Here is a 14,544-nt window from a genome sequence, read left to right on the forward strand (position 1 = left end):
CACAACTCAGCTCTACCAGTTCTGGTCACCTAGGCTTTTCTGAGCTCTGAGCTGTGTATCCTTACCTCAGCAAGGTGGCCAGAATGAGGATCAGCCATTGCCTTTTCCTTCAAACAAAGAGTACGCCCAAGACATTTACATTTTATATTCTGCATGCATAAGTATCACATGCTACTCACCAACATTTTAGAAAATACAGAAAAAAATGAAATCAATTTAATCTTATCATTCCTATAGAATATCAATATTTTGGAATAAAATATATTTTATTAATAATTTTATAATTAGTATATATACAGAAATGATTATATAATAACAATAAATATTAATGCATATAATTATGCATTAATATTTATTGTTATTATGTAATGGTGAGTAGCATGTATATAATTATACATTAATATTTATTGTTATCATATAATCATTTCTGTAGTTTTGTCCAGTTATTGAAAATGTCTAACTCTTGTTAACAAACTGTCAATAAATATCTCATCCTTCCATTCTGAGAAATATTATATACTTTCATAATGACATGGAAGGCTGAGTTGGAAATTAGACCTTGGTCTGGAGTGCTGTTGGGATGGTCTGACCTGGGGAAAACAGATCTGAGAGAAAAGCCAGTATAGCCCTTGATTTAGGCAGGAAATTCTGGGGTATGGATACCAGAAAGGATTATAAAACCAAAAACCCCGTTGCCATTGAGTCAGTTTAGTAGAACTGCTCCACAGAGTTTCCAAGGAGCAGCTGGTGGATTCAAACTGCCAACCTTTTAGTTAGCAACCATAGCTCAATGTAACTCTTAACCACTGTGTCACCAGGACTCCAATAAAGCAGGAAATCCAGCAGACCTCTCTCTGCCTGTGGTGTTGGGCTGGGAGCCACCAGAGGAGGGCAGAGAGATGAGTTCTACTGCCTTGGCCTCAGAGCAAGGGCAACCTCCCCTCCTGCTGGAGCCATTGCTTGTTCCTGGAACAAAGAGGCAGGTTTCTTCCAACCAGCAGTCTTGAGAAAATAGCCTCCCCCCTCCCCTTGTAATTTTTACTCTGTCATTTCCCTCCATCCAGACTTCCCTCAGATCAACCCTCCCCCATCTGGCTGGCTCCATCCACTGGTGCTGGAGAATCAGGAGATCACCGGGGTTGCTAGTTGTTATGGATTGAATTGTGTCCCCGCCAAAATGTGTGCAATATGGCTAAGCCGTGGTTCCCAGTATTGTGTGATGGTCCACCCTTTTGTCATCCGATGAGATTTTTCTACGTGTTGTACATCCTACGTCTATGATATTAATCAGGCAGGATTAGAGGCAGTTATGTTAATGAGGAATGACTCACTCTACAAGAATAGGTTTTGTCTTAAGTCAATCACTTTTGAGACACAAAGGAAATAAGCCAGCAGAGAGACAGGGGGACCACATGCCACCAAGAAAGTTGTGACCCAGGTTCCTGTGAGAGAAGCTCCTAGAACAGGGGAATATTGATGACAAGGACCTTCCTCCACAGCAGACAGAGGGAGAAGGTCTGCCCCTTGAGCCGGCACCCTGAAATTGGACTTCTAGCCTCCCAGACTGTGAGAGAATAAACTTGTTTCTAAGAGCCATCCACTTTTATTTCTGTTGTAGCAGCACTAGACAACTAAGACACAGGACCCAACATGTCACTTCCCTCTCTACTCCCTCTACCCCCTATGCAGCCAGACATGTGCTTAGCTGGTCCCCTTAATGCAGATACACTGTTGCTGCTGAATCTCTGGTCTCTTCTCCCAGATCTGGACCTCACCTCTTGCCCTATCCCTGGAAGGCTCAATTCGGGGAAACCCAAGATTTCAGAAGGCTCAAGCAAAACTTTGGTGGCCTTTTGGGTGCTCACTGAGCTTCCTGCACACACAATGGGGGCATCCTGGAAACTGGGGCTCCCACGTTCCCTCTCTCTTCCTGACAGTGACCCCTGCTCCTCAGAGCCTTTCTCCATGTCTCAGCTGGCTCAGGCTGTTGTGGGCCCCAGGATCTCTGTGCCCACAAGGAGGTGCTTTAAACACTCTTGTGCAGAGATCTGAGCTGCTTCTCCAGATCCACAGCTTGGCTTTCCCAGACCCCAGGAAGAATATCTGGTGACAATTATAATAGAAGGAGGGTTTCTCAAGGGTCCAGGGTAGCATCTCAATTTATCCCATCAGTAGTGGGCTAAATGAATTGGGGACATAAACCTGTCATTATTACTTTCCCAAGTAGAAATAAAATCCAATTTACCTGAACCCGATTCCTCTTTCTCATCCCTGTTCATGGGTCCCTGAGCTGGGGCTTCCTAGCCGTTCTTTCCTGTTCCCTGAGTTGGGATGGGAAGTGCCAGACAGAGAGTCCTGGTCCTCCTGCTGTTCTTGAGCCTTTAGAGGCTTGATCTGGAATGTGCAGGGTGGGGGAAACCTCCATTCTGGAGTGGAGGCCAAAGCTGGCCTTACATTAAATTCTTGCATTAAAATACAAAAATCAATCAGTAAATAAAATACGAACTGTTCCTACCTGAAGGCTATAATTAAAGCAACCTCAGGCAAACCATTTCCAAATATCCAAAACAGTTGCTAAAATCATAAACTGATGACATCCTCTTTCCTACTTTTTTATACAATTCAAAATAAAAGTTAAGAAAAACTATGTATAAATTTAGGATGTGGGGTTTCATAGCTGAAAAAATATTTCATTTTTATTTGAAATGATTTTTTTTTATACACTAAATTCTGGTGAATATTGGGTTTGTCTCTAACATCGCTTCTGGTCGATTCATCTTTGTCCTTGTTCCTGTACCAGTACTGCACTTGCAAGTGTGGATGCAAAAAATTATATTCCAATCTTACTAAAAGCAAGTTTTTTATACTGTACAGAACTGGGAAGAGTCTAGGGGACTGGAGTGGGTCACATGGGTCAGTCTCCATCTGAATCACTGGGGCCCATGTACCAGCAGACAGCATCAGAGAGAAGCTCGACCAACTGATTTCTCTGTCCACGGCTGTTACTAAAGCCCGGCTCTGCTGTGTGTCCTGGCCGAGCAGACGCCCCACCCTTCTAGCCTATGGTCCCAGCACCACCATCACACAGTTTCCCTTGACCTTGGAAATCAGGGTCTGACACACACAAGTATCTGGGCTCAGGACGTCTTCAATTGTCATCTTGATGTTGTAATATTTGCTCCCCTTGTGCAGCTTGTCCACAACCCACACACCCAGGTCTCTACGAAAACAGTATGGCTCCCGGGGGCTGCCTTCTCCTTCTTGTCAGTCCAGAGGGTGTTTCTGCTTTCTTTCTGAGTCCTCCTGCTGAACATGTAGGTCTTTATCCCTGAAGGCCTTCCATAACAAGGCAGTTCTTTTCAGTTGTTCTGAGGAAGCTTTGCTCACTTGGCTGAGATCCAAGAAGTTCTTGCCAAACCTATGCAAGGAGACAGGCCACAGGCAGTACTAACAAACAGTCACAACTTGGCTCTCCACTGCCAGAACCATGGCCCAAACATTGTCAGGACTGAGGCATTTCACCTTCCAATGGAAGCCTCAGTGGAGGCCAAACAGGACCAGTATAGTTCCTCAAGGCGCCAGTTCGTGAGGTTGTTCTTCCTTCTCCTCTTGTACCTCATCTGGCTTTGGCAGTCGGGGGGGCTGGTGGGGGCCTTGGCATGGGTCAGGCTGGCACCTACCCCTAACCCCTTGGGCCTCTGTGAATTGACATGGGGCTTTAACACTTGATTGAAAGTACGGCTGATGTTCTTGCCAGGTTTCCAGCCCATGACCTGCAGTATGGACAGCTCATAGGCCTCCGCAGGGATGGCCTCATAATCTGCCTCCCCTGGCACTAAGCCTGGAGTTCGGTGTCTGCCCCTTCGCCTTTGGGGATGCATTCTTTCTGGATCATGGGGATAGCGATCCTGGAATCGACACCCTCATTGTCTCTGTGTTCCAGAGACTACTTGAATTCCTCAATGAGCTCCTTCACAGCCTAGCATATCAGCACCCCATCCACCAAGGCCTCAGCATCTCTGGATGTTCAGGGGCCTGGGTCAGTAGCTGCCTGCAGTATTCATTCCAGATCAAAGGGATGACAAACTCCTTGGGAGTTTCTGAGGGCTTCACACTCTGCAGCTCTCTCCCTTCCACGGTTTTTAAGAAATCCTTCTCCTTCAGGGCAGCCCTCACACTGTCTCACAGGTCCACCCCCTGCCTCTGGGTGGACATGCAACTGAAGGGGAAAAAAACTGGGGTGGTAGACACTGCTGCACGCCGGGAACATTTTCTTCAGTGTCAGCATCTGCCAACTTGTCCCTCTTTGCAGGCGTGTGCTGTGTTTGCCAAAAGTTAATACATATTTCTTGATGAGATGATGTTTGTGGAAGTTTGTTTACTTATGGAGGGTATTAAGGTGTTAAATCAATCATTTCTTTTGTTTTGAAGAAACCTAATAATTCTCAGTAACACCTATTAGAAGACCCACGAAATACAATCACTGGGAAGAGCTGGGCGTGGTCTTCTGGGCTCAATAAAAGGCACCCAAGAAACCACGCTCACTCTTCTCCAGAAGAGACAGAGTGCCTTTGGATCTCTCCTGCCTGCGGAGTCTTCTGAAAGCTCCTGTGACCACATCGGAAGGAGTTGAACCCAGAACTGACTTCCATAACACTACTTCTACAGCAAGCGTTGGTGAAATCCTTCACATATTCCTTAGGCGACTTAGGTGAGTGTACAATATACAGAAATGGAGTTCCCGCTACTTTCCCAAACCAAAACAAACCAAAAATAATTTTAGTTTATCACTCAGGAAATTGAGGTGTTTTTCTATGAAATGATTTCATTTGTCTACAAAAATTAGTCCTTTCCTTAACCTACATATGAATTAATGCATTTTGTCAATATTATTATTAGATTTAATAGGGTGATTGCATTTTGTCTTATTTTTATGTATGCCTTGAATGTTCATATGGATTATAAGCACTAAGAAAGTAGTTGCCAGATATCTTGTAATTTTGTACTTTGTGTGGCTCCTGAAAAAGGAATAAAAAACCAAACCCATTGCCGATGAGTCAATTCTGATTCATAGCAACCCTATAGGACAGACTAGAACTGCCCCGTAGGGTTTCCAAGGAGCGCCTGGTGGATTTGGACTGCTTACCTTTTGATTAGGAGCCACACTCTGCCACTACACCACCAGAGTTTCAGAAAAAGGAATAGAAGTACTTTATTCTATAAGAAGTTGATAAATGTAGTAGTCTAAAAGTAGTGCATAAGTCAATGGGTAAGAAGACTATTATACTATAAGTATATAAGGCAATGAATGGTTTGGACAAAAAAAAAAAACTTTTTGATACTGATGTCTCTTTAGAAAATTCTGTTTACTGATGTAAATTTTTAAGAAGCCAGGAAATGTTTGGGCACAAAATTGTTACTGATTACCATGCAGGAATATCAGAAATGTGACTCCCGTCTATATTCATTGAGTATAAAGATGAGAACCCAATGTTTTAGCTAAATCAATTTTAAAAAGCACACGTTGTTATTTTGTGCTGATTTTCACTATTACATGATACTTTCATCTTTTCACAGTGTGAAGGGGTGCTTGCTGATAGTTTGAAAGGGTGCGGAAGATATTGCTACTCTTTAATTTTTGATTTCTTTAGATGCCTAGTGTAGATAAAAAGATGTTTTTAAAACCTTGTTGTTGGGAGCTGATGAGTAGCTTCTCTCTTGTAGTAACTCCACATGACTTAGTAGGACTGCCCCATAGGATTTTCCTGGCAGATTACTGGGTCTTTCTCCTAAGGAGCCACTGGATGCGTTGGAACCACCAACATTGCTTAACCGTTTGCACCACCAGGGCTTCTTCATATATATTCATATATAAAGATTCCGACTGAAATCTGATCCAATTTTACGACCAAAGAAAACAAAAGGCCTGTTGCCGTTGAGTTGATTTCGACCCATAGTGAACCTACAGGACAGGGGAGAACTGCCCAACAGAGTTTCCAAGGAGTGTCTGGTGGACTTGAACTGTGGACCTTTTGGTTAGCAGCCAAAGCTATTAACCACTATACCAGCAGACTTTCCCAATTTTACAAAGCTTTGTTAAATTCTTACTAACACTTTTGTATTCCGAAATTGAATTTTTGTTACATTCTGTTTGAATTAACAGAGTTTCAAAGAAGAAATTTTGATTTTGTGAATATGTTTTTCATGTACATATTTCTAATGCATTTTTTACAGTGAGTTTCAAGAAAGACACTTTCTATATTACAGGTGAGGGGCAGGAGACAAATGTGCATTCTGCCCATTACCGTGTTTTGTTATTTTCAACTTTTATTGTCTCTTTAAGGATTTTGTATTAGAATTATAACCCTACTTCATAGACAGTCTTGGCGAGGAAAAATACCAGGACTGTTCGCTTAAATTAAAATAGTTGATAAGAACCTGGCTGGTTGATTCTGTCTGTATGGTATCTTGGAGAGTAACGGTTAGCAGAGTTTACTTTTAGTCAAAGGTATGAGTTTTGGCTCCAACATTAACTGTCAGTATGATTTTGGATTAGTCATCCTTATAGGATGGTTTTGTCAATTAAATGAAATAGTAAAGGTAAAAAGTTTAGTCGCATGAACTTTGCTAAGCCAATCAGTCACTAGGAACATTATGATTGGCTTTTACACCAATCAGAATACTAGAGATTGAGTCAAACTATTGAAGCACAAGCCCAAGAAGGAAAGGACACAAACAGGTTCTTTTATGGAGGAGAAATGGAGTTGATGGTGTAGATCATGTTAATCAGGAAGCCAACCAAGTTTACAACAGAGCTCTAGAGCTGTCTTTGTGTCAGTTTCCAGTTTTTGTCATTAGTAAAAGACAAAAGGCCTAGACGTAAGTATAGTATTGAATCACAATTGGAGTAAAAGTTTGCTTAGTCTTTTGTCTCTCTGGGGCAAATGACAAACTCTCCTGATTTTCTTCCCTCAGGAAAATGGACAACATCTCCCAAGCCTTGCGAAAGGAACTCACCTGCTGTATCTGCTTGAACTACCTTATAGACCCTGTCACCATAGGCTGTGGGCACAGCTTCTGTAGGCCCTGTCTATACATTTCCTGGGAAGAAGCCAAAACTACCCGTTGTCCTCTATGTGGGGAAACATCAAAGAAGACAGACATTAAATCCAATATTCTTGTGAAGAATCTGGTGTCCCTTGCTAGACAAGCCAGTCTCTGCCAGTTCCTGAGCTCTGAGGATCAGATGTGTGGGACACACAAGGAGACAAAGAAGATGTTCTGTGAAGAGAGCAAGAACCTACTCTGTTTGCTCTGTTCTTCCTCTCAGGAGCACGAGGCTCACAGACACTGTTCCATTGAATACGCTGTTGAGAAGTACCAGGTAAGTGATGCTTCTGGAAGCCTTTGAAAGCTGGAGAATAATAGAGCTAAGAGAGTATAAGGAAGATGACTACCGTGATTATGATTAATTCAGTCATCACTGGGAGTCTTATATGTGCTGGCTACTGTTCTAGGTGGGAAGGGTAAAGCTGTGAATAAAATAGGGAAGGAAATCTGCTTTCACAGAGGCTGTATTCGAGTGACAGGGCAATTCGCTTAATGATTATTAATTTGATTATGCAAAGTGAAGCACAGGACACCATAACACTCACATTTTTAGAAATAGCTCCTGGCCACAAAAATTACATGTTTAACAAGTGCTTTTTTTTTTTTTTTTTTTTTTTACTGGAAGCATGTTTAGTAATACTGGACAAACATGTAGGATAATAGTATAGAGAATTAGCAAGATATTTATAGGAAATTTAATTACATTACATAAAGCCTTTCTTTGACAGTTTTCTCAGGAAAATTGTTTCATTACTTTATGTGGCTCTATAGCCTGAAACTCCCAGAAGGGATGACTATCGGGTAGCCAGTGAAACATGACCCTTCCACTTTCCTGAAAGTATGTTCATCTAACATCCCTGGTCTTTAGCTGTCAGTAAGGGTCTGAAATCTATAATATTTGTTCTGTTGGTGCTTAATTCAGTATTTTTGTTTTTACAGGAGAAGCTTTTAAAACAAATGAGGTCTCTATGGGAAAAGATCCAAGAAAATCAGAGAAATCTAAACGAGGAGTGCAGAATAATCAACCTGTGGATGGTAAGCATGAGACCACGTTTTCCTCATAACCAGCTTGGTACAGACATGCTGGGACCTTATTTATTAAGAACTTGAGCTTTAATCAAGGGAGAAAAAGGCCATCAGAACAAAGTGCAAAAAGTGCTGAAATGGAGGCACATGCAAGGATTTGGAGAAGTTCAAAAACCGTTGGTCAGGAGTTGAGAAAAAGTTTCGGAGAGAGGTTCACAATCGATTTGAGTTTTAAAGGACAAGTGTAAAAAATCCATGGACATTTCAAGCAGAGATTTCTGACTGAGGTGAAATCGAGAAATTAAACAGTACATAATGGGGAACTACAGGTATGTCATACTGATTAGTACAAAGACGGCCATGGGGAGAAAAAGGTTTAAATAGCAATTTAGGAAGTGTACCTGTGATAGTGAAAAGCGATAATGTAGTAGCTAGAGAATGATATAGGATCAATTGGGAGAAATTTTAACATGTTGAAAAACTGGGGGAAAAGAGAAAGAAAAGGACTCGGTGAGGAGAGAATGAATACATGGGTATTGGCAGGGGTCATGCGATGGAGTAAGGTTTAATGTTCCCATAATGTTAGGACAAAATGAGACCCTGAAGCCTTAAGTACTCATTACCAGGAAGGAATCCCATCCATGGCAACAAGGGATAGTGATGGGAGAAATCAGATTGAGGGTATGGGATTAGGAATTTTAGGGAGGTTTTGTCTGATGATTTCTCATCCTCAGACTAGTAGGCAACATTTCTGCTAAGAGTGAATGATCAGGCTAGGATTGAGGAAATTTATGATCAGAGGCTAAATTAGTAACAGATCAGAATATTAAATAATCAAGCATAAATTTATCTTTTTACATGTAATCTTTCATGTTTTAGAGAACATATATTGGTAAAGCAGAGGGTCAGGAAAAAGAAGAAGACCCTCAATGAGATGGACTTACACAGTGACTGCAACAATAAGTTTAAACATAAAAAACATCGTTAGGGTAGGATGGCGCGGGACCAGGTGGTTTTTCATTCTGTTGTACATAGTGTCCTTATGAGTTGGAACCGACTCAGTAGTACCTAACAACAACAACGTATTTTAAAAATTAACTCTGAAAAAAATTTCTACAGGAATTTCGGGAACTTTAGAAGTGAATTATAGTGTTTTGAGGAAAGGATGGGTTTCTGTAGTTAACAAAGAATGAAAAATAAAGTAAGGAAAGAGGGATGAGCATGGTTTCTGGTGAGTGGAAAGACATGAATTTAACATGTATGTAGGTGATTGGTGGATTACACAATCATGAATCAAAGAGAAATGAGTGAGGTTTAAGTGGTGAAGGGTAAAGGCAGCCTGGGTGTGTGATCTAGGAAATCCATGTCCCTGCAGGATTATATATGCCTACGGAGAGACATGATCAGAGATCACTATCGGAAGTTGCATCCAGTTCTCCACAGGGAAGAAAAACAACATTTAGAGGGACTGAAAAGTGAACGCAAAAAGATTTTACAGCAACTCAAGAAAAGTCAAACCACAATGGTTCAAAAACAAAAACATCTAAGAGAAATGTTTGAGGAGCTGCTGAATTTGTGCCATAAACCAGACGTGGAGCTGCTCCAGGTAAGAAATGAGGATATTAGTTCAAGTTCACATCTTTGACTTCCATTACATATTTCAAACCAAAATCTTATTTCTGCATCTTCTGCTCCTGTCCAGACTATTATTGTCCAAGTGAATATGATATAAACTTCAACTCTTATCCTAACCAGGAACAACAAAATTTTGGGGAATTGTGAGAGTAGTTTCCCTTCTCAATTCTCTTTATTTAATTTACTTTTCTGTCCAACAGAAAGGAACAACTTCTTTGTAGACCTTTTTGTCTCCAGGTGGGCAATATGAGGAAGAGGAAAAGCTAGCATTCATGTCCTCCTTCTGTTTGGAAGTCCTAGGCTTGAGTTGTGCTCGTTTTGAGGCACATTACCCTTTGGAAACAAGCCCTGTGAAAAGACCACCTTGTAGACAACTGATGGTTGTAGCAATGCCGTCCCTACTCATGTCCTGCTCTGTCTTTGTTCACCCTCAGAGCCCTTAGCCATCGAGAATTTATTTTCAGTCAATGTGTGGTACTGTGATTTTCCTTTAAAGAGGAAAAGTAAAAGACATTTATAAAATCCGGGGCGGGGGCAGGGAGGAAAGGAGGGTTTGATATTTTTTTGAAATTTCCCAAATCCAAAGATTAGGCATAACAAAAAAAGAATTTCTGAAGAATTCTGAGTTTTTCTTTTTATTTCTCTTTACAGAATTTGGAAGACACATTGACAAGGTAAGTTTGGCCTTCAATACAAACTAGGGCACCATGAGAGCTAGTAAAGAGATCAAAGTGTTTCTACCAAAATGAAGTTACTGAGATAGTAAATCTTCGTGTGCATGTGTGCTTATGTGACCGCATGTATTTGAGTGTGTTTTACTGAATATAATTTTCTATCCCACTGTATCAGAAGTTAGTTTTGTTTTGTCTTTCTGTGCTCATGGAGGTATACATTGTAGGGTTCAACACAGAAGTCACTAGAAAACAGGTATGCATGACTTTAGTTTTCAAAATCATAAACATATTAAAGTGCATGGACTAGCTTTTCCAGGCATTAGAGGAGAGGCAGGCATCTATGATAAGAAGGGGGTGGAGGCAGGGACAGAAGAAAAGAAAGAATCCCTAAGAATTGCAAAGTCTTCTCCCAGGATCATGGAGGTGCATACAATATCAGAAAGGAGTTCCGATGAAACATATTATTCTGTTGAATGCTGACATCTTTTGCACATACCGTGATGACCCCTTTGACATCTGAAAGATTACCTGAATCTTTCCCCTTGTAGGAGTGAGTCTGTGCAACTGCACATGCTCCAGCCGGTGAACCCAGCGCTCAGTGCCAGGCCCATCACTGGACTGATAGACAGGTTCAACCAATTCCAAGGTGAGTGGCAACCCAATGATGGAACCCCATACATTGTCTTTAATAATGGTTTTCTTTGGATAATATGGAGCCCTGGTGCCAGAGCAATTAAGAGCATGGCTGCTAACAAAAAGGTCTGCAGTTGGAATCCACCAGCTGCTCCTCGGAAACCCTATGGGACAGTTCTATTCTGTCCTGTAGGGTCGCTATGAGTTGGAATCCACTTGACAGTAATGGGTTTGGTTTTTTATGCCCAATGTTTCCCCTTTTTATTAACCCTTGATTTAGGAGAGAACAGCCTCCTAAGAGACATTTATAGTCCTAGTTGCCCTGGGATAACATGAAAAAATCTAAATGAAAGCTGGTGAAGGGATAAATGTGATTCATGCCTGTAATAAATTAGACAATGAGAAACAGGAAACAATCAAAAAGGGCTCCTAGTGCTGTGGGGACCATGGTCTCAGGAAAAATCTAGCTCAATTGGCATAACACAGTTCATAGAGACTATGCTCTGCTTTCAACTTTAATGAGTAGCATCTGGGGTCTTAACGGCCTGTGAGTGGCCACCTAAGATACTCCACTGGTCCCTTCCCTTCGGGAGCAAGGCAGAATGAAGAAAACTAAAGACACAAGGGAAAGATTAGTCCAAAGGCCTAATGGACCACAACTAACATGGCCTCCACCAGACTGAGTCCAGTACAACTGGATGGTACCTGACTACCACCACTGACTGCTCTGACCGGGATCACAATAGAGAGTCTTGGACAGAGCTGGAGAAAAATGTAGAACAAAGTTCTAACTCACAATAAAAGACCAAACTTACTGGTCTGAGAGAGACTGGAAAAAAACCCTGAGAGTATGGCCCCTGGATAGACTTTTAGCTTTGTAATGAAGTCATTCCTGAAGTTTCACCTTTCATCCAAAGGTTAGACAGGCTTATAAAACAAAACGACACTAAAGGGGCATAGGAGCCCAGGGGCAAGGACTAGAAGGCAGGAGGGGACAGGAAGGCTGGTAATGGGGAACCCAAGGTCAAGAAGGGAGAATGTTGACATGTCGTGGGGTTGTTAACCAATTTCATAGAACAATATGTGTACTAACTGTTTAATGAGAAGCTAGCTTCTTCTGTAAACCTTCAGGCAAAGTACAATAAAAAAATGTTCAGTAGAAAAAAAATGAAATATATATTTAAACTCTGAAAAAAAAGGGGGGCTCCTAGAACCATTCTGAGATAAAATACCAGTTATTCATTCATTTAGTCATATAGAACTGCATATTTAGTTAGGGCATTCTAGTTTTAACTAAAGTACAGTTAGTTATGGTGATAGGATTGATGTTTTAATTACCTAGTGCTGCTGTGACAGAAATACCACAAATGAGTGGCTTCAACAAACACAAATTTATTTTGTCACAGTTTAGGAGGCTAGAAGTTGGAACTTAGGGTGCCGGATCTAAGGGAAGGCTTACCCTCTGTTTGCCCTGGGGAAGTTCTTATTCCTTTGCTCCTTGGTGAACTTCATTTGGCATGGTGTCTTTCCTCTCCCACCTCTGCTTGCTGGCTTGCTTTTTAATCTCTTTTATATCTCAAAAAGATTGACTCAAGACATCCTACAGTAATTCTGCCTCATTAGCACAACAGAGATAATCCGTTCCCAAGTGGGATTATAAACACGGACATAGAAGTTAGGATTTGCAACACATATTTTGGTGAGGCACAATTGAACCCATAACAGTTGGCAAATTTTCATTTTTTAAATATTTTTCCTGTAAAGCTTCTTAGTAATTGAATTTGTAATAATGCGCATTGTAGTTGATACAGCTAGAAAATTTTGTCCATAACATAAAATAATGAAAGGCATAAAATAAGAATTTGTGAAGAACAACAGTAAAACAAGTTGGTGGTTGATGAGACAGTATACAGAATTCCATAGTAGATCTAAACCAGGGAGGTTAGACTGGCATGCAGATGAAGACCAAGCCTGAGGTGAAACCAGGAGTAAAATCCAGAAAATTCTTAGTAGAAAACTTCTTCTAAGAAGATGTATTTAGATCTTTTTATTCTTAATTGGAATTTGTTTCCTTAACTGGAATACCATAGTATGCCTGGCAAAGTGATCACCAATTATTTATCTCTAAGGATCTTCTTTCCCCGGAAGAGGGGCACTGAAGTTAATTTCATAGCAATGACTATGCCTTATGGGAAGGTCTTCTGTTTCTAATGGGAAGTGAAATGTAAAAAATCTTTGTGATTTTTTTCCATTGAGATTAGGTGTTTGTTAATTCTGCAGATATACTGGTAGCCCCTGAATCTAATGACATTTTCCAACCAAGCTGCCCTTAAAGTCTTGGTCAGTTTTCCAGTGACACACTAGATCTCATAAGACTTTAAAAACTGATTTTGACTGGAATATTCTCTTCTTTCCGCAGTGAACATTTCCTTGAATTATGAAACAAGCAGTCACGATATCATGCTGTCTGATGACGTGAGAAGTTTGATATTTAGACATGACCTTCAAGAGGTGCCTTTTCCATCTGGAAGATCCAACTACTTTGCTACATGGGGAGCCCAGGCCTTCACCTCTGGAAAACACTACTGGGAGATGCATGTGGACAGCTCTTGGGATTGGGCTATAGGGGTCTGTAAGGATACTTGGCTAAGGAAGAACTGCTCAGTGATTGAATCTGGGGACACATTTCTTCTTTTATGTGTGAAGGGGGATAATGGTTACCATCTCTTCACCACCTCCCCAGTGCTTTCTCAGTACATAGAGAAACCTCTGGGGAAGGTTGGTGTGTTTGTTGATTTTAACAGTGGAAGTGTGAGTTTTGTTAACGTTGCCAAAAATTCCCTCATATGGGAATACCCCGCTTACTCCTTCAATTACTCGCTCCGGCCTTTTTTTTGCACTGGCCACACATGATCATGGAGAAGTGATGCACTTGGGAACTCCATATCTGAAGGAGCCCACACATGATCATGGAGAAGTGAGGAACTTGGGAACTCCATATCTGAAGGAGCCCGTCTCAGTTGAAGCTGATCAATCATACTTTACTCTCCCTTAGGTTGTTCCATTTTAATGTAACTTTGTTTTATCATTGGTAAATATAAAGCTGGCGTGGCAATGCAAAACTGGTTGGCTTAATTTTCTTTCAATTAAAATCAAGTCCTGTGGTCCTTTTCCTGAAACACATACTGTTTTTATTCACCTACTTTGTGAGTTGGCTAGAATTACAAGAGTATATGACTGGGATTCCATCTTAACAGTTTAATGCAGGATCACAGAGTGTTTGCATCATAAAGAGACTTGTTTATCTACAGTGCAAATGTCAGTCTGAAATATTCTACTCCCTCATCATGGTCTAGTAAAATCATACTCAACAATTCACCCTTGTTGGTGTTAGGTGCCAGGAAGTCCACTCTGACTCATAGCAACCCTGTGTACAACAGAAGGAAGCACTGCCCAGTCGTGTGCC

At 41.1% G+C, this 14,544-nt stretch overlaps 1 protein-coding gene and 1 pseudogene across 1 annotated transcript; one reads left to right on the plus strand and one right to left on the minus strand.

Moving 5' to 3' along the window:
* Window positions 1–602: 602 nt before the first annotated feature.
* On the minus strand, window positions 603–5,468 carry LOC100667286 (G-patch domain and KOW motifs-containing protein-like; annotated as a pseudogene).
* A 1,511-nt stretch (window positions 5,469–6,979) lies between these two features.
* Window positions 6,980–14,108, plus strand: LOC100667569 (tripartite motif-containing protein 43-like). The gene is made up of 6 exons (XM_064288817.1): window positions 6,980–7,384; window positions 8,050–8,145; window positions 9,512–9,742; window positions 10,423–10,445; window positions 10,994–11,091; window positions 13,498–14,108. Exons 1-6 carry the CDS (start codon window positions 6,980–6,982, stop codon window positions 13,989–13,991), a joined length of 1,347 nt encoding a protein of 448 aa, XP_064144887.1. The 3' UTR covers window positions 13,992–14,108.
* Window positions 14,109–14,544: the final 436 nt, after the last annotated feature.

Source organism: Loxodonta africana, chromosome 7 (assembly GCF_030014295.1).
Source record: "Loxodonta africana isolate mLoxAfr1 chromosome 7, mLoxAfr1.hap2, whole genome shotgun sequence".
In the NCBI taxonomy this organism is placed as follows: Eukaryota; Metazoa; Chordata; class Mammalia; order Proboscidea; family Elephantidae; genus Loxodonta; species Loxodonta africana.